At 41.6% G+C, this 21,401-nt stretch overlaps 1 protein-coding gene across 4 annotated transcripts in view; it reads left to right on the plus strand.

Moving 5' to 3' along the window:
* Positions 1 to 8,310, plus strand: part of LOC123874177 (tyrosine-protein phosphatase non-receptor type 9-like) — a 78,745-nt gene extending 70,435 nt beyond the window's left edge. For all 4 annotated transcript variants that reach the window (XM_045919414.1, XM_045919412.1, XM_045919415.1 and 1 more), the window contains 7 exons: positions 2,551 to 2,737; positions 3,202 to 3,362; positions 5,170 to 5,399; positions 6,229 to 6,365; positions 6,670 to 6,746; positions 7,006 to 7,163; positions 7,593 to 8,310. In XM_045919414.1, the coding sequence (XP_045775370.1) occupies positions 2,551 to 2,737; positions 3,202 to 3,362; positions 5,170 to 5,399; positions 6,229 to 6,365; positions 6,670 to 6,746; positions 7,006 to 7,163; positions 7,593 to 7,664 (1,022 nt within the window). In that variant the 3' untranslated portion in view covers positions 7,665 to 8,310. The remainder of the gene's footprint in view (positions 1 to 2,550; positions 2,738 to 3,201; positions 3,363 to 5,169; positions 5,400 to 6,228; positions 6,366 to 6,669; positions 6,747 to 7,005; positions 7,164 to 7,592) is intronic.
* The last annotated feature ends 13,091 nt before the right edge of the window (positions 8,311 to 21,401 follow it).

Here is a 21,401-nt window from a genome sequence, read left to right on the forward strand (position 1 = left end):
TTTAGAAATTATAGAGATGTTTCTACTAAAAACTTTTTGAAATACATACCTAATAATAATTAATTAATTAGTCAAAAAATGACACTGTATCTCACATATGATTTGTCATTTTTAGATTATTATTTATAAACATTACTCATTAAACAAGGAATTATTATTCAAATGTGTATTTAAATGAACAATAATATTGAAGTCCGAACCTTTTCCATGAAACGATGCTCCCGAAATTAATCACGTAAATGAATTTGGACAAAACAAATACGGGTACGTTAACAGTTTTCTACAAACACGAATTGTTTACAATGTGAATGGGACAGTGGCTGAATAAAACAACGGGTAATTTAAACTGTTTGCAAATTATGGCATAAACGTTAAACCTCTTTGTTTACTTGATGACACCACAGAATACTTTGATACTACCAACGACCTTCGGGCATGAAGGCTTCTTCACGATGTTTTCCTTTATCATAAAAGCAAGTGATATTTAATTGCTTAAAAGAGTGAATACGTCGATTTAAAACGTAGACAGGAAACATTCGTGTAGTTTTATGACGCTACTAGCTGATACCCGCGACATCGTTCGCGTGGATTAGGTTTTTTAAGAATCCCGTGGGAACTCTATGATTTTCCGGGATAAAAAGTAGCCTATGTGCTAATCCAGGGTATAATCTAGCTCCATTCTAAATTTCAGCCCAATCCGTCCAGTAGTTTTTGCGTGAAGGAGTAACAAACATACACACACACACACACACACACAAACTTTCTCCTTTATAATATTAAGTGTGATACGTTATCAAAAGCTTTATAAACAACTTTTGATAAAGTATGTACATGGACCTTACTGACTTTTTCTAGTTTTTCTATGTATATCAATGACCTATATGCCATGCCAATCTATTCTGATGTCATTCTATTACTCAGAAGCTAGAAAGTCAGGGATGAAGCAAAATGTATGTTGATTTATTCAAACCTAGTTCTAGCTAAGTTAAACAACTTCTTTATGAGCATGCTGCAAGATGAATTTTCTGAAGAAAATGTTGGATAGAACAAACTTCAGTAAAGTGAAGTTTGTGCATATTTTATCATCTCAACCCATCGCCCGGCATACTAGTACTAAGCACGGGTTTCTTTCAGAACAAGACGGGTTTTAAGCATAGTCCACCACGTTAGCTAAGTGCGGATTGGCAGGCTTCACACACTTTTAACATTATGGAGGACTCTCAGGAATGCAGGAATAGTTCCTATGGCGTTATGTTGGCTCCCCTGTCTGTCTAAGTCATTGGCACCATATTTGCATAAGAAGACGCAGATTTTGTTTATTTTCATTTGATTTTCATGAATGAATGAAATGAAAATCAAATGAAAATAAATTAAAATCTGCGTCTTCTCATGCCAATGTGGTGCCAATGACTTAGACAGACAGGGGAGCCAACATAACGCCATAGGAACTATTCGTTGAAACGATCTATAATAAAAATCTTGGCAGAGTATTCGTGATAGGAAATCCCCTTCGCTGCTGTTCGTGTGATCTCCCTCCAGCAACTTATGTTGGTGGCAATACGTGCACTCACGGTGACAGGCGTGTTGGTTGCGGAACGGAATAAGTCCGTCCACCTAGTTGGAGAACACCACGTGGGTGTGTGCCCTCCACTCGACCTTGTACCACGAGGTGTTCGATGGTACCACAAAAATACAAAGAGGATAATCTTAAGTACCGCCTAGCCAATAGGGCGAGCTACCTTGACACAAAAGAAATATATTCCGGAATAACAATTGCCATAAATAATTTTACGAGCAATTCCATTATTCTGCTATGATGCCCGTAAACTATAATATTATGTTCTACCACATACAGGAAATCAATACAATATGTGTTGCGAACAGCGTAGCTATTTTAGTATTTCTAATTGATCCATACAATTTTGGTATGTTTTATACTTTCAATTCGATATTATTGTTCCATTTTTGTGTCTTTTTGACATTGAGAGATGAACCATGGATTCCATACTAATATTGTAAATGCTAAAGTGTGTCTATCTCCCTGTCCCTTTTCACGACCCCTTCGTTCAACCAATTTTAATGAAATTTGGTACAGAGTTAGTTTATTACCCGGGAACGGACATAGGTTACAGTTTCCTCCTACGGAATTTTTAACTTAATTCAAGTGGGCGAAGTTATGGGCATCAATCCATTTGATATAGAGGCAACTTTTATATTCCGGATATGAGTAAAGGCTACTTTTTATCCCGGAAAATGAAAAAGTTTTTTAAAAACCTAAATCTGCTCAGACAAAGGGCATCATTTAGTATTATATAAATTAATATTGTACAATAAAAGTTTTGACGGGTGTATAGGAATATTATAGGAAATCATATCCCTCAGTTTCGTTATCTTTCCAATCCATCAGCCTGTATGCGTCAAGTGCTGGACATAGGCCTTTCCAAAATCACGCCACCAAACACGGTTCTCCGCCTTCCTCGTCGTTATCTTACGATTGCGAAATCTGCTGTCAGTAACAGATGGTCAAATAATGGTTATTGTTGTCGCCAGCACGCGGCACGTGGTCGTCAGGCGAGGCGTCGCCGGGCCTCTCGGACGAGGAGTGCGGCGGCGGCGGCGCGGGCGAGACCCCCGCCGCGCTGCTCGCGAGGTTACATTCCCTAGGACGCCGCGGGTTGGTGGCGGAGTACGAGGAGATAAGAGCCCGCCCGCCCAATGGGACCTTCCATCATGCTAAGTGAGTGGAGCTACGCTATGATAAATGCCCTAAATATGCCCTTTTCTCCCACATGCACGGAAATTGCTTAAGAAAAACATTGTCAATCGTTTATATTCGGTATGTCACGAAATAACACGCCAGAAATTTCCAACACGAAAATAATATTAATTGATGGACAGTTGTATGTGCTAACAAAGTTCTTTAAGTGTACATTAGCGTAAAACCTTGTAGCCTTGGAATATGGCCGCGATAACACCTGTAAGTTTTGCTCACGTAAGTAGCTTACATGGTTAATTTATAACAAAATTACTAATGAATGTACTTATAAGAGTGTTTACATGAGTGAATTTGGCTGTAAGTTAATTACGACTAAAACTTACAGGTATAATCGCGCCTACTCAGCCGCGAATTGCTTTATTTCAAGGCCTGGATAGTAATGTACTATTTTTATGTTGTCTAAATACAATGTTCATCTTCTTCAGATTACCCAGCAATCTAGCAAAAAACAGATACACAGACGTGCTCTGCTACGACCACTCGCGGGTGCTGCTGTCGCAAGAGGACGACGACCCCAGCACCGACTACATCAACGCCAACTACGTGGACGGATACAAGCAGAGAAACGCTTTCATATGCACGCAGGGTACGTGACTGTCTATCCATCCTATCATATCCTCTCTATCCTATTTATAAAAGAACTAAGCGTCAATAAGGGCATTTAGTATTCAAGTCTATGTAGTAATTATGGTATTTCAGATCCAGACGTTTTCTACTATGTCATTCAACGTTCATATGTCTACTTGGTCCTTATGACACTTTTAAATCCTGACTATTTGCTACTAGAGTATGTTGAAATACGACATTTTAACAGAGGTTTTGCTTCTAGCGCATTTAACGTTCATGTATATTTAGTAGTTATGGCGTTTGAACGTGGCGTTATGGCGACATCGTCATTTTGCAATGTGGACATTCTGATAGGCACCCATCTTTGCATCCTATCCTATTCTTCTTATCCTTCTACTTTGGGGCTATACAGGTTCTTGTATACCCTGTATCACTTTGACCGTGACCTGTGGCCGCCAGATATAGCAGCACTTTCCTGTCTGGAATTGAAGTAACATTCTATGGGTATACGATGGGTTACGATCCTATCCTATCAGTCTCTTATCGAGTTTATTCTTTCATCGAGTTTCGGTCTTCTTCGACTGTCAAGTTGAAGTTGTATTTGTGTTTACCGGTACACGATTTTCACTCCGAAAACGTCTGCAACAACTGCTACCGCAATGGCAATGGTTTTACGAGAGAGTGATTCGGCAACTGCTAATTATTTATTATTGCCTTTTTTTTTGGTTGAAACTTCTTCAGCTGCGGCTGGGAACTGGTAAGATTGAAGTAAAAGATTATCATGCCAGGAAAAAATATGTGAAATATAAAACAGTCAGCTTTGAAGCGAAGGCAACCTTATTTGAGAGACCTTGAGTTATTTATACGTGTACAATAGGTGCATACGAACGTATATACGTCGTACCCATAGAAGTTTCTTCTTTTGGGTGCACAGTTCCGGTAAATGCGAGTGAAAATAGCACTTTCAGCGGAACGTTTGTTTTATTTCCAGGCCGTTTCGTAGAGTCGTATACGTAACGCCCACGTCAAGTGGAAACTAAAATTTTGGGAAGCATCGTTTGTTTTGACCATATTTTCCGTATTTGTCGGCGCAGAGCCAAGGTCTGGGGGAAATTTCTGATACTAACGGCACGAAGTCGCGTAATATTTTTCATTGTAATGACAATAAACGAAGCAATTTTGAATGTCATGACTTTGTTTTAATGGAAAACGGTCGTAAAATCCGTTTATAGTACACTAAAAGCAGTATTTACTATTGTGCTTGACCTAGTTTTATTATTAACCTTCCTAAATATAAAATATTGATAACTCAGGATACTAAATCAATGTAGTATTTTTGCAGTGGAAATAAATTGATATCTTTTGTGATAATGAATTGTACCCTTATACAATTACAATTAATGAATACTTAGTTATGGTTTCCCTACGTTCGGTGAATGTAGGTAGGTCAGGTAGTTTGAAAAGAAGTACAGCAGCTGAATTTCTTGCCGGCCCTTTACAGTAGACTCTCCATTCCAAACTGATGGTGGTAGAGTCACAGACGACGCCTCAGAGACAGTAGTTGCCCTACATGAAATAAATAGATGGTGATTTGATTTAGTTCCAGATTTCCAGATGTCAATTTGTTATGTGAAAAATAATGAAACAAATGCTTTTAAAGTTGTCCTAGGGATATTTTTGAATATACCTAGAAGTAGGTTTATATTAATTTCAAATTTTAGTCTCTATTTGGTTTACTTTTGAAGATTTGAAAATAATTATTATTAGCCTATTCATTTCGAAGAATACTCATTTAATTTAAAAATGTTACGTATTTTATTTTTCAGGTCCCTTACCAAAGACCTTTGGCGACTTCTGGCGGATGGTGTGGGAGCAGGGCAGCCTGGTGGTGGTGATGACGACGCGCACGGTGGAGCGCGGGCGCGTCAAGTGCGGCCAGTACTGGCCGGTGAGCGAGGGCGCGCGCGCCGTGCACGGGGGCTTCGCCGTCACCACCGAGGCCATCGAGGTCGAGGATGACTACGTCGTGTCGCACTTGCTACTTACCGACCTGAGGGTGAGTTGTGTTTCAAATTTGCCTATGGACATCTACACTGATAGGGTGTTTTCTTGGAATCAGGAGGAGGTCCCCGAAATCCGACGTGAAGTCTTGAAAGAATCATCATTCTTCGAGCATGCTTCTTTGCACATCCAAGGTGAAAGGGAGAGGAGATGGATTCGACTACGAAGCTAGCCTCGTTGGCTTACTCTCCTCTAGGTAAAAGACGCTTTGGAGACAGCAAGCAACATGGAAAGAGAGTGCAAGCAAATCGCTCTAGACAGCCTACAGACAGACATTCCTTTCGCTTTCAGACTCCAGGTCCCGTCATAAACAATCTAGAAAAAGAAAGGGCCCAACACGCACAAGTGCTGGTTCGAGTCGAGTGAGCTCAGAATGAAATGGCCGCTGAGCTGGTAAAAAACTTGAACAAAAAGCTGAGCGAAGCTCGGTTCGATAATACATTTATGACAATGCCGCTAAAGCTTCTTAGTACTGTATCTAATTGATCATCAATCAACACACCACAAAACGTAAATGTCTGAAATCCCAGAAAATTGCAGGAGTTCAACGGGAATTATGATACAATTTCGATTTTTCGACTTATGACTTAATGCTTGTGCCAATAAAGTATCCGAGAGACTGCCGATAGTCTATTTGTCTTAGGATGAGATTTATCCAGTGCACTTTAACTTTGCTCAGACTGAGTTAAAACGAGACAGATGTATGTGAGAGATATACATCTGTCTCGTTTTGACTCTGTCGAAGCAAAATCAGAGTGCGTTCTATAGATTTCACCCTTAGGCTTGCGAAGTTTTTTCTCATGGATGTTCCATCGCTCTTGCAGACTGAGCAGCGGCGCCGCGTGTGGCACGGACAGTACACGCGCTGGCCCGACTACGGCGTGCCGGGCGGCGGCCGCGCGCAGCCCGTGCTGCGCTTCCTCGCGCTCGTGCGGCGCGCGCAGCAACGCGCACGGCAAGAGTGAGTATATTGACTCGTGAGGCGCATAATATACTAATAAAACGCCTTGTCTACCTACGACTCAGCTTTTAAATTCAAACTTGTGTTTTAATAAACCCTAATATGCACGGTGTTCACGCCAACATTTGCGTACTAACGCAAACGTAAGACGCGCCCAACATAAAAGTTGATAGTGCGGACAAGTGGACCGTACGGGGTATAATATAACGTGAACAGTGCTTATTTAGAATCAGATCTTGAGGTATTCACCCATCTTAATATCGCCTTACGAAAAAAGTTTTCACTTCAAAAAATCTGTTTGCAGATTAGGAGACGCGTGGGCGGGCCACAGTAGAGGACCTCCGATAGTTGTTCATTGTTCAGCCGGCATTGGACGAACAGGTGCGTTCATTTTCCTCTCTACCTTTTTATCTGTAGGTTTAAAATGATAATATCACCTTACATAAATTTCGCTACATAGCGCTACTGATACAAAACATCACATTATTTTATCACTAGAGTCCCAGACCCTATTGAAGCGTTTATTTGAAGCACAATTCGAGCCATGCGTTTTTCTGCGCAAATGAATTTTGCCAATGCGACTTGATAGTTGAATTTTGAGTGTGAATGATATCTCAACGTTATTGGCACGTGTTTGCAGGCACGTTCCTGACGCTGGACATGTGCACGTCGCGGCTGGCGGCGGAGGGCGTGGTGGACGTGCGCGGCACGGTGGAGCGCATCCGCCAGCAACGCGCGCATTCCATACAGATGCCCGACCAATACGTATTCTGTCACCTCGCACTCTTGGAGTATGCGGTAAGTATCACGATTAAGAATGTTAAGTAAATACGATAATACACGTAATTTTACTAAAAATTACGTGTATTATCGTATATTTAAAATTCAAATATTTTACGTAAAATTCCATTTTTCTTTCGTTTCGCCTGGTCCGAAGACGTTCGCTCGACTCAGCTCAGTCGCTATGTTTAAGTGCGCGGTATGGTTGGTGTGGGTACTACAATTATATCCCTCTCCCGCGTTGCACGGACCGGCAACGCAGTACTGATGCGCAACCTGATGGGATCATAATTAATTACGTATAATGTACGTGCGGATGCGCGCCCATTGATGACACTGATCTCTTGAGAGACAAAGAGATAAGAAAATATAAGACACTGTCAAGCAGTGGTGTGACACGAAATCACTGATTGCCCTAGTTATTTAGCACCTATTTTCGTATTGCAGGTGATGCACGGTTACTTAGAGTCCGCAGATCTGACAGGCTTCGACGAGGACGTGGAAGAGGAGTCCGAATGAAGACTGTCGCGACATCTCTGCGTCGTGCTGTGAGCATACCGTCGCCTGCCGACACAATCCGTCTGCATGCCGACAAAACACGCCGGCATGCTGATACAACCCGTTGACGTGTCGACACAAGCCGCCGACATGCCGATGGAAGACTGCTACATGCCAACAAAATATCAAAATGCTGAAAGAAGCCGCCGACAGACTGATGGAGGACGCCGACATGGCGATAACATACTTCGATATGCCAACACAACTCGCCGACATGCCGATGAAAGCCGTCGACATGGCGACAAAATATGCCGACACGTGATGCTGTATTCAAACCCAAGAGTGCCGAACAATATTATGGCCTTACATAAATCTTACATTATCATGTAAAACCATGTTTCAGTTGTATCACAGTCGGCTTTATAAATACCGGTACAAGTGAAGATTGAATAAAATAATGCCTTAAGTCAGAATATCATTGGCCTGTGGAAAACTGGAGAGTGCTAGTTTTAAAGCCATATGCTACAGTACAACATTTATATAAGATTATTTCAAAACTATTCAATAGCTGGACTGTTCTTCTGTTTAATGATAATATTGGCTGCGATTAAACTGTGTATGTGCAAACTGTGCTACTAAAATTATACAAGTGTTCCAAACCATAAAATTTTTTGTTGGAAACCGTCGGCTTGCACAAAGCGACATGTGTTCACTAGTGTAAAATCGTGTACAGTGTCCTTCGAACTGTTGTGTTAAGCTTAGACTTCACGTGCGTGCAAAATATCGTGTTGAAATGTCAAAATAAACGTCCACAATACATTATGAACTTTGTGAGGCGTCTTTAAATAAGAAAATGTAGTTGGCATCAGTCTGAGCGAAAGTTTATGGCCATCACTAAGTGAAGCTGGTTGTATAATAGGAGACGAGCCGCGCCAAACGCTTTTTTCAGTACTGTACAAATATTTGCTCATGCTCATCTCATAAATTCGAATTCAGAATTTCATCACCATTCTGAAACTAAAAACTTTAAAGCTAAAACTTTCCCTTGCTCTGGTGGTTAGCATGTTCCACTGCGTATGATGGCATTCTGGGTTCGATTCCAGGATTGGGCAAAAAATCATTAGGTATTGAAGTTTTCTATCAAGAAAATCTCAATACTAGGTCAGAGTTGACAGTTGACAGAAGTGGGCGTTATTTTATCCCCGCATCTCAAAGAGAAGCAAATATGGGCACGAAAATGCTTTTCGCGCGGTTTCTGCTAGTATGTGCGATCAGCTTTAGAGTGAACACCTACAAGATGTGAGTGGTTTAGCGTCGATTAGTACTGAGCCTAACAAACGCCTTGAACTACTTTAGTGCCCCACTTGTCCATGCGATGAACCAGCCTTAGCGGTAAGTCTCCTAGTGTTTACTTAAATGTAATCAAATATGTAAATCGAAACGTTCCTGTAGTACGAGTAAGAACTGAGTGGATAGAGCAAAAGCAAAGTTTTATTTAGGGCCTATTATCAACCATAAAGCAGAATTTACATTACGAAATTTGTGGCACCAATTTAGTTTCACGACATTAATTTCACTATCAATTGCACGTGTAAACGTCTTATTTCGTAATGCAAGACGTTTATACGTGCTTGATAATGAAATTAATTTCGTGCCACTAATTTCGTAATGTAAATTCTGCTTTACAGCTGATCAATTCAATACCTAAACCTTAACATAATTTAAGGACGTATTTGCACACTTGTATAGATTTTCGGTACGCTTTGTGGCTAAAATATACTAAGTAAATTGGAACTACAGATTGCTAAAAATAGATTGGTCCTTTATCTCCAGAGATCGAGTAATTTTTTGATAAAATCATTAATTTTGATACTATAAGAACGATTTTCCTTCACCTCTTCCACGCAGAATTAACGATTTAGGGTCAAGTTTAGGTACATTTTTCTCAGTTTACGTACGGATTTTATTCTTCTAATAAATATTTTCCGTTAGCACATAATGTGCACCTCAAAATATAGGATTATTATATTAATAATAGTATAAAAATAAATAAAAACATCGTGTATAAATTTTTCACGTATTTTGCTTCAACCGCAAACCTTAATACAGTGCACTAAGGGTTATTTTGATATTGGGCAGGCAATGGTATGATTTCAAAATTATATCAGTCAGCGGCCAGCCGCCTTCGTGGGTGGTCTCTGCGTCGGTTGCTATAATTTTTTGATGTGGAAAAGATCGCTGTACGAACACAAAATAGTTCGACAAAACCCTAACTGATATTTATAGGTACTTATTCCGTGATTGTGCTGATATTTTGGCAAGGTAAGATAATAATGATAATATTATGTACCTATTATCACATTTTATCGTTAGCTGGATTTTTTCTTGAGCATGATAGTGATCTGATAGTGAACTTCGAAGGCTGCGACAGGAACTTGAAGACTAGGAGAACTAGATGTGTCCAGTTTGGGCTCGTTTTCTTAGTCATGACGAGATCTTACCTCCGGATTTGTGGAGTGACCTGATGGTATACCTCGAAAGTCACTATTGGAACTCGGAGACGAATAGAGCTAGGTGTTTCGAGTTTGGGCTCATTTTCTTAGTCATGATGAGATCTTACCTCCGGATTTGTGGAGTGACCTGATGGTATACCTCGGAAGTCACTATTGGAACTCGGAGACGAATAGAGCTAGGTGTTTCGAGTTTGGGCTCATTTTCTTAGACATGATGAGATCTTACCTCCGGATTTGTGGAGTGACCTGATGGTATACCTCGGAAGTCACTATTGGAACTCGGAGACGAATAGAGCTAGGTGTTTCGAGTTTGGGCTCATTTTCTTAGACATGATGAGATCTTACCTCCGGATTTGTGGAGTGACCTGATGGTATACCTCGGAAGTCACTATTGGAACTCGGAGACGAATAGAGCTAGGTGTTTCGAGTTTGGGCTCATTTTCTTAGTAATGATGAGATCTTACCTCCGGATTTGTGGAGTGACCTGATGGTATACCTCGGAAGTCACTATTGGAACTCGGAGACGAATAGAGCTAGGTGTTTCGAGTTTGGGCTCATTTTCTTAGTCATGATGAGATCTTACCTCCGGATTTGTGGAGTGACCTGATGGTATACCTCGGAAGTCACTATTGGAACTCGGAGACGAATAGAGCTAGGTGTTTCGAGTTTGGGCTCATTTTCTTAGTCATGATGAGATCTTACCTCCGGATTTGTGGAGTGACCTGATGGTATACCTCGGAAGTCACTATTGGAACTCGGAGACGAATAGAGCTAGGTGTTTCGAGTTTGGGCTCATTTTCTTAGTAATGATGAGATCTTACCTCCGGATTTGTGGAGTGACCTGATGGTATACCTCGGAAGTCACTATTGGAACTCGGAGACGAATAGAGCTAGGTGTTTCGAGTTTGGGCTCATTTTCTTAGTCATGATGAGATCTTACCTCTGGATTTGTGGAGTGACCTGATGGTATACCTCGGAAGTCACTATTGGAACTCGGAGACGAATAGAGCTAGGTGTTTCGAGTTTGGGCTCATTTTCTTAGTAATGATGAGATCTTACCTCCGGATTTGTGGAGTGACCTGATGGTATACCTCGGAAGTCACTATTGGAACTCGGAGACGAATAGAGCTAGGTGTTTCGAGTTTGGGCTCATTTTCTTAGTCATGATGAGATCTTACCTCCGGATTTGTGGAATGACCTGATGGTATACCTCGGAAGTCACTATTGGAACTCGGAGACGAATAGAGCTAGGTGTTTCGAGTTTGGGCTCATTTTCTTAGTCATGATAAGATCTTACCTCCGGATTTGTGGAGTGACCTGATGGTATACCTCGGAAGTCACTATTGGAACTTGGAGACGAATAGAGCTAGCTGTTTCGAGTTCGGGCTCATTTTGTTAGTCATGATGAGATATTACCTCCGGATTTGTGGAGTGACCTGATGGTACACCTCGGAAGTCACTATTGGAACTCGGAGACGAATAGAGCTAGGTGTTTCGAGTTTGGGCTCATTTTCTTAGTCATGATGAGATGTTACCTCCGGATTTGTGAAGTGACCTGATGGTATACCTCGGAAGTCACTATTGGAACTCGGAGACGAATAGAGCTAGCTGTTTCGAGTTCGGGCTCATTTTCTTAGTCATGATGAGATCTTACCTCCATATTTGTGGAGTGACCTGATGGTATACCTCGGAAGTCACTATTGGAACTCGGAGACGAATAAAGCTAGATGTTTCGAGTTTGGGCTCATTTTCTTAGTCATGATGAGATCTTACCTCCGGATTTGTGGAGTGACCTGATAGTATACCTCGGAAGTCACTATTGGAACTCGGAGACGAATAGAGCTAGGTTTTTCGAGTTTGAGCTCATTTTCTTAGTCATGATGAGATCTTACCTTCGGATTTGTGGAGTGACCTGATGGTGTACCTCGGAAGCCACTATTGGAACTCGGAGACGAATAGAGCTAGGTGTTTCGAGTTTGGGCTCAATTTCTTAGTCATGATGAGATCTTACCTCCGGATTTGTGGAGTGACCTGATGGTATACCTCGGAAGTCACTATTGGAACTCGGAGACGAATAGAGCTAGGTGTTACGAGTTTGGGCTCATTTTCTTAGTCATGATGAGATCTTACCTCCGGATTTGTGGAGTGACCTGATGGTATACTTTGGAAGTCACTATTGGAACTCGGAGACGAATAGAGCTAGGTGTTTCGAGTTTGGGCTCATTTTCTTAGTCATGATGAGATCTTACCTCCGGATTTGTGAAGTGACCTGATGGTATACCTCGGAAGTCACTATTGGAACTCGGAGACGAATAGAGCTAGCTGTTTCGAGTTCGGGCTCATTTTCTTAGTCATGATGAGATCTTACCTCCAGATTTGTGGAGTGACCTGATGGTATACCTCGGAAGTCATTATTGGAACTCGGAGACGAATAGAGCTAGGTGTTTCGAGTTTGGGCTCATTTTCTTAGTCATGATGAGATCTTACCTCCGGATTTGTGGAGTGACCTGATAGTATACCTCGGAAGCCACTATTGGAACTCGGAGACGAATAGAGCTAGGTTTTTCGAGTTTGAGCTCATTTTCTTAGTCATGATGAGATCTTACCTCCGGATTTGTGGAGTGACCTGATGGTATACCTCGGAAGTCACTATTGGAACTCGGAGACGAATAGAGCTAGGTGTTTCGAGTTTGGGCTCATTTTCTTAGTCATGATGAGATGTTACCTCCGGATTCGTGAAGTGACCTGATGGTATACCTCGGATGTCACTATTGGAACTCGGAGACGAATAAAGCTAGCTGTTTCGAGTTCGGGCTCATTTTCTTAGTGATGATGAGATCTTACCTCCGGATTTGTGGAGTGAACTGATGGTATACCTCGGAAGTCACTATTGGAACTTACAAAACGAGCTCAAACTCATAACATCTAACTCTACTTGACTCGAAAGTCCAATAGTGGCTTTTGAAGTATACCTTCAGAGCACTCCAACAAGTTTCAAGGTATAATCTCGTCATAACTAACAAAACGAGCCCAAACTCGAAACACCTAGCTCTATTCGTCTCCGAGTTCCAATAGTGACTTCCGAGGTATACCATCAGGTCACTCCACAAATCCGGAGGTAAGATCTCATCATGACTAAGAAAATGAGCTCAAACTCGAAAAACCTAGCTCTATTCGTCTCCGAGTTCCAATAGTGGTTTCCGAGGTATACCATCAGGTCACTCCACAAATCCGGAGGTAAGATCTCATCATGACTAACAAAATGAGCCCAAACTCGAAACACATAGCTCTATTCGTCTCCGAGTTCCAATAGTGACTTCCGATGATACCATCAGGTCACTCCACAAATCCGGAGGTAAGATCTCATCATGACTAAGAAAATGAGCTCAAACTCGAAAAACCTAGCTCTATTCGTCTCCGAGTTCCAATAGTGGTTTCCGAGGTATACCATCAGGTCACTCCACAAATCCGGAGGTAAGATCTCATCATGACTAACAAAATGAGCCCAAACTCGAAACACCTAGCTCTATTCGTCTCCGAGTTCCAATAGTGACTTCCGAGGATACCATCAGGTCACTCCACAAATCCGGAGGTAAGATCTCATCATGACTAAGAAAATGAGTCCAAACTCGAAACACCTAGCTCTATTCGTCTCCGAGTTCCAATAGTGACTTCCAAAGTATACCATCAGGTCACTCCACAAATCCGGAGGTAAGATCTCATCATGACTAAGAAAATGAGCCCAAACTCGAAACACCTAGCTCTATTCGTCTCCGAGTTCCAATAGTGACTTCCGAGGTATACCATCAGGTCACTCCACAAATCCGGAGGTAAGATCTCATCATGACTAAGAAAATGAGCCCAAACTCGAAACACCTAGCTCTATTCGTCTCCGAGTTCCAATAGTGACTTCCGAGGTATACCATCAGGTCACTCCACAAATCTGGAGGTAAGATCTCATCATGACTAAGAAAATGAGCCCAAACTCGAAACACCTAGCTCTATTCGTCTCCGAGTTCCAATAGTGACTTCCGAGGTATACCATCAGGTCACTCCACAAATCCGGAGGTAAGATCTCATCATGACTAAGAAAATGAGCCCAAACTCGAAACACCTAGCTCTATTCGTCTCCAAGTTCCAATAGTGACTTCCGATGATACCATCAGGTCACTCCACAAATCCGGAGGTAAGATCTCATCATGACTAAGAAAATGAGTCCAAACTCGAAACACCTAGCTCTATTCGTCTTCGAGTTCCAATAGTGACTTCCAAAGTATACCATCAGGTCACTCCACAAATCCGGAGGTAAGATCTCATCATGACTAAGAAAATGAGCCCAAACTCGAAACACCTAGCTCTATTCGTCTCCGAGTTCCAATAGTGACTTCCGAGGTATACCATCAGGTCACTCCACAAATCCGGAGGTAAGATCTCATCATGACTAATAAAATGAGCCCAAACTCGAAACACCTAGCTCTATTCGTCTCCGAGTTCCAATAGTGACTTTCGAGGTATACCATCAGGTCACTCCACAAATCCGGAGGTAAGATCTCATCATGACTAAGAAAATGAGCCCAAACTCGAAACACCTAGCTCTATTCGTCTCCGAGTTCCAATAGTGACTTCCGAGGTATACCATCAGGTCACTCCACAAATCCGGAGGTAAGATCTCATCATGACTAAGAAAATGAGCCCAAACTCGAAACACCTAGCTCTATTCGTCTCCGAGTTCCAATAGTGACTTCCGAGGTATACCATCAGGTCACTCCACAAATCCGGAGGTAAGATCTCATCATGACTAAGAAAATGAGCCCAAACTCGAAACACCTAGCTCTATTCGTCTCCGAGTTCCAATAGTGACTTCCGATGATACCATCAGGTCACTCCACAAATCCGGAGGTAAGATCTCATCATGACTAAGAAAATGAGTCCAAACTCGAAACACCTAGCTCTATTCGTCTTCGAGTTCCAATAGTGACTTCCAAAGTATACCATCAGGTCACTCCACAAATCCGGAGGTAAGATCTCATCATGACTAAGAAAATGAGCCCAAACTCGAAACACCTAGCTCTATTCGTCTCCGAGTTCCAATAGTGACTTCCGAGGTATACCATCAGGTCACTCCACAAATCCGGAGGTAAGATCTCATCATGACTAATAAAATGAGCCCAAACTCGAAACACCTAGCTCTATTCGTCTCCGAGTTCCAATAGTGACTTTCGAGGTATACCATCAGGTCACTCCACAAATCCGGAGGTAAGATCTCATCATGACTAAGAAAATGAGCCCAAACTCGAAACACCTAGCTCTATTCGTCTCCGAGTTCCAATAGTGACTTCCGAGGTATACCATCAGGTCACTCCACAAATCCGGAGGTAAGATCTCATCATGACTAAGAAAATGAGCCCAAACTCGAAACACCTAGCTCTATTCGTCTCCGAGTTCCAATAGTGACTTCCGAGGTATACCATCAGGTCACTCCACAAATCCGGAGGTAAGATCTCATCATGACTAAGAAAATGAGCCCAAACTCGAAACACCTAGCTCTATTCGTCTCCGAGTTCCAATAGTGACTTCCGAGGTATACCATCAGGTCACTCCACAAATCCGGAGGTAAGATCTCATCATGACTAAGAAAATGAGCCCAAACTCGAAACACCTAGCTCTATTCGTCTCCGAGTTCCAATAGTGACTTCCGATGATACCATCAGGTCACTCCACAAATCCGGAGGTAAGATCTCATCATGACTAAGAAAATGAGCCCAAACTCGAAACACCTAGCTCTATTCGTCTCCGAGTTCCAATAGTGACTTCCGAGGTATACCATCAGGTCACTCCACAAATCCGGAGGTAAGATCTCATCATGACTAAGAAAATGAGCCCAAACTCGAAACACCTAGCTCTATTCGTCTCCGAGTTCCAATAGTGACTTCCGATGATACCATCAGGTCACTCCACAAATCCGGAGGTAAGATCTCATCATGACTAAGAAAATGAGTCCAAACTCGAAACACCTAGCTCTATTCGTCTTCGAGTTCCAATAGTGACTTCCAAAGTATACCATCAGGTCACTCCACAAATCCGGAGGTAAGATCTCATCATGACTAAGAAAATGAGCCCAAACTCGAAACACCTAGCTCTATTCGTCTCCGAGTTCCAATAGTGACTTCCGAGGTATACCATCAGGTCACTCCACAAATCCGGAGGTAAGATCTCATCATGACTAATAAAATGAGCCCAAACTCGAAACACCTAGCTCTATTCGTCTCCGAGTTCCAATAGTGACTTCCGAGGTATACCATCAGGTCACTCCACAAATCCGGAGGTAAGATCTCATCATGACTAAGAAAATGAGCCCAAACTCGAAACACCTAGCTCTATTCGTCTCCGAGTTCCAATAGTGACTTCCGAGGTATACCATCAGGTCACTCCACAAATCCGGAGGTAAGATCTCATCATGACTAAGAAAATGAGCCCAAACTCGAAACACCTAGCTCTATTCGTCTCCGAGTTCCAATAGTGACTTTCGAGGTATACCATCAGGTCACTCCACAAATCCGGAGGTAAGATCTCATCATGACTAAGAAAATGAGCCCAAACTCGAAACACCTAGCTCTATTCGTCTCCGAGTTCCAATAGTGACTTCCGAGGTATACCATCAGGTCACTCCACAAATCCGGAGGTAAGATCTCATCATGACTAAGAAAATGAGCCCAAACTCGAAACACCTAGCTCTATTCGTCTCCGAGTTCCAATAGTGACTTCCGAGGTATACCATCAGGTCACTCCACAAATCCGGAGGTAAGATCTCATCATGACTAAGAAAATGAGCCCAAACTCGAAACACCTAGCTCTATTCGTCTCCGAGTTCCAATAGTGACTTCCGAGGTATACCATCAGGTCACTCCACAAATCCGGAGGTAAGATCTCATCATGACTAAGAAAATGAGCCCAAACTCGAAACACCTAGCTCTATTCGTCTCCGAGTTCCAATAGTGACTTCCGATGATACCATCAGGTCACTCCACAAATCCGGAGGTAAGATCTCATCATGACTAAGAAAATGAGTCCAAACTCGAAACACCTAGCTCTATTCGTCTTCGAGTTCCAATAGTGACTTCCAAAGTATACCATCAGGTCACTCCACAAATCCGGAGGTAAGATCTCATCATGACTAAGAAAATGAGCCCAAACTCGAAACACCTAGCTCTATTCGTCTCCGAGTTCCAATAGTGACTTCCGAGGTATACCATCAGGTCACTCCACAAATCCGGAGGTAAGATCTCATCATGACTAATAAAATGAGCCCAAACTCGAAACACCTAGCTCTATTCGTCTCCGAGTTCCAATAGTGACTTTCGAGGTATACCATCAGGTCACTCCACAAATCCGGAGGTAAGATCTCATCATGACTAAGAAAATGAGCCCAAACTCGAAACACCTAGCTCTATTCGTCTCCGAGTTCCAATAGTGACTTCCGAGGTATACCATCAGGTCACTCCACAAATCCGGAGGTAAGATCTCATCATGACTAAGAAAATGAGCCCAAACTCGAAACACCTAGCTCTATTCGTCTCCGAGTTCCAATAGTGATTTCCGAGGATACCATCAGGTCACTCCACAAATCCGGAGGTAAGATCTCTTCATGACTAAGAAAATGAGCCCAAACTCGAAACACCTAGCTCTATTCGTCTCCGAGTTCCAATAGTGACTTCCGAGGTATACCATCAGGTCACTCCACAAATCCGGAGGTAAGATCTCATCATGACTAAGAAAATGAGCCCAAACTCGAAACACCTAGCTCTATTCGTCTCCGAGTTCCAATAGTGACTTCCGAGGTGTACCATCAGGTCACTCCACAAATCCGGAGGTAAGATCTCTTCATGACTAAAAAAATGAGCCCAAACTCGAAACACCTAGCTCTATTCGTCTCCGAGTTCCAATAGTGACTTCCGAGGATACTATCAGGTCACTCCACAAATCCGGAGGTAGGATCTCATCATGACTAAGAAAATGAGTCCAAACTCGAAACACCTAGCTCTATTCGTCTCCGAGTTCCAATAGTGACTTCCAAAATATACCATCAGGTCACTCCACAAATCCGGAGGTAAGATCTCATCATGACTAAGAAAATGAGCCCAAACTCGAAACACCTAGCTCTATTCGTCTCCGAGTTCCAATAGTGACTTCCGAGGTATACCATCAGGTCACTCCACAAATCCGGAGGTAAGATCTCATCATGACTAAGAAAATGAGCCCAAACTCGAAACACCTAGCTCTATTCGTCTCCGAGTTCCAATAGTGACTTTCGAGGTATACCATCAGGTCACTCCACAAATCCGGAGGTAAGATCTCATCATGACTAAGAAAATGAGCCCAAACTCGAAACACCTAGCTCTATTCGTCTCCGAGTTCCAATAGTGACTTCCGAGGTATACCATCAGGTCACTCCACAAATCCGGAGGTAAGATCTCATCATGACTAAGAAAATGAGCCCAAACTCGAAACACCTAGCTCTATTCGTCTCCGAGTTCCAATAGTGACTTCCGAGGTATACCATCAGGTCACTCCACAAATCCGGAGGTAAGATCTCATCATGACTAAGAAAATGAGCCCAAACTCGAAACACCTAGCTCTATTCGTCTCTGAGTTCCAGTAGTAGGTTCCAAAGTATGCAATTTCATCAAGTCGGGAGGTAATGTAATGCTATCCTTCTCAGATTATTTTAGTCATAGTAGGAGCTCATAATTTCATAAGCATGGAAATGTTGTTCATTGCCAAGAAGTCATGGTGAAATATTTCATCATCAGACCCTTAGTCTGTAGGCACTGTTCTACTTACTGTATTATTGTCAAGATACATATTTAAAAAAAAAAAACTGTTAAAAAAAAATAGATGACCAAATATAAAATAAAATAAAAATATAAAAGTATCAAAATCAAGTCGATTCACTCATTTTGACGCAGCTGTGTGCGTGTGGGCAGTGTACTTATGTAGTAGTGCAATTTTGATACCTATTCATTTTGCAAAGGCGTCCTTAAGGACCATAAGACGAGTTTAAGCGTCAGCAGAGTGAACTAAGTGAGGGAACTCTCAGTTTGATTCTGTATCGATAATATGTCAAATATTAGACTATGGTGACGTAAAATCGTCGAAAAATAGGGCAAGTGAACTGTGGCATCAGTCAATGCCACACCCCATTAATAGAATATAAGCATTTGTATACAAATAAACTTTTAAAAGTGCTTTTGACTCGTCAAATGCTAGATGCATTCATTGGTTCATATTATGCTTAGTCTATTCTATTAAAGAAAAAGATTAAGCTCAGGTATCAGAATTGAAATGTTAATAAGTTGGTTTTAGGCCCATTATTTATTTTCACACTACGAATTGGTAACCAAAAACAAAACTGTAACCCTTAATTATTATTTACTTTACTATTTAGGTACCCTCTATGATATTTATTTATATATAAGAAAGTATGGCTGTGTGAAGACTTTCTGTCTTAATTTATGTAGATGTTTATACTTTTATTATACTTTTTACAATTCACGAGCGCGCGTGAACTTTATTTTATAATATTATTATTTTAATGACAAGATTGTATTCATGACTGTGTTATTGTATTATTGCATGTCGTAAACTAACCCGAATTCGTAATAAAGATAATTGAATTGAATTGAATTACTTTTGATTATGTCGTATATATGGACATTGCGTAAGTGTGCGTGCGTGTCGAACCAATCAGTTGCGAGCAAACACTCGCAGACGCCACGCGCACTCGTGAAATGTAAGAACTATATCATATTATTCTATTGGTAACACTAAATTGTACTTGTTTTATACTGTAGTCGAAGGTTTGATACAAATTAATATGTTGAGGTGCTGGTAGGATAATGCCATTTTTGTCTCGAACATTCGATTCATTCATTCATTCATTATTGTGTGTTTCACATTTTTATAACTTAACATGTACAATGTAAGGGCCTTTGCACACGAGAGCTTTTTTTTGCGCAGTTGAAACGTCACAGGCATTGATCTATTACTAATATTATAGAGGTAAAGTTTGTAAGATTGTTCGTAAGAAGTAATCTCTGGAACCATTAAACTGATTTTGAAAATTCTTTCACCAGTAGAAAGCTACATAGAACGTTTGTGCACTCGTTCCTTTTCAATCCGTTTTTGTGATTCGTGAAAATACGATCTGTTGTCGCCGTCCTATAAGACGTACGTATCCGTCAAAATACAAATGAGTGTACACGCGTACGTTCGTTTTGTATGATAGCCACTACGGGCTAGAATTTATTTAAAAAAAATACGAAAATTGTAGTAAGCTATCCGTACGAGCGGGTCGCTAGTAAGTATTAAAGAGCTGCTAACTTTATATGAGTGTCACAGATTCTCGAAAACTTTTATGGTTTTCATGAGTTTCGATTGGCATCATTTTAACAATTTTATTTTCACGAATGATCCTCATATTGTACTGGTTGAAACTGAAAAAACGCGATGCCGAATTTCGTTTTCGAAAATTATAAACGAAACGTACAAACCGTGTGCAAAAATGTCTTCTTGTGCAAAGGCATATCAGATGTAATATGCACTTAAGTAAGATGGGTCGTCTGACTCGAGATTGCGTATTGAACCGCATCCTGCCATCTCGTTCATATACTTGGAACACGATAGAGACAGTAGGACAGGGTATCCCTTTGGAGTTAAGAGCGCAATCAAGAGTCATTGTATAATTGATTAATATTGAATGGTTATAGACTGAATACTGTTAATTTTCTCCAAATTTTTATTGACGCCCGGACGTCCTAATGGCCGGGTCACATTTGTGACACAAGCCACAGCGCCCCATCCCACTCGTCGCCACACCATGATTCAAATCGCAAGCGTTCATTGAATCAAATCATTAGTACCTATAGAACACGGTGTGTGGACATACAAAAATACGCTGGAAGAGAAATGTGCGATGCAAATTGACAGCTATTTTTTGTGCCGATCTGAAGTGCCCCACAGAGCATAACGGGTATCAAAATTGATACATGTTTCAAAGGGTGTTGAGGGACTTCGTCTGTGTTGGTGTTAGCTGGTGGGCGTGCTCTGCCTTTTTGGAGTGTTTTTTTTTTTGTTAAAACTGACTGGAAAGCGCTCTAAGGGGGTGCCGTGCTTATGTCGGCGAGCGCCGGCACAGACGGGGTCCCTACTTGTATAGTTTCCCTAACTTGTGACAAATAACTATACA

This window comes from Maniola jurtina, chromosome 18, assembly GCF_905333055.1.
Source record: "Maniola jurtina chromosome 18, ilManJurt1.1, whole genome shotgun sequence".
Classification (NCBI taxonomy): domain Eukaryota; kingdom Metazoa; phylum Arthropoda; class Insecta; order Lepidoptera; family Nymphalidae; genus Maniola; species Maniola jurtina.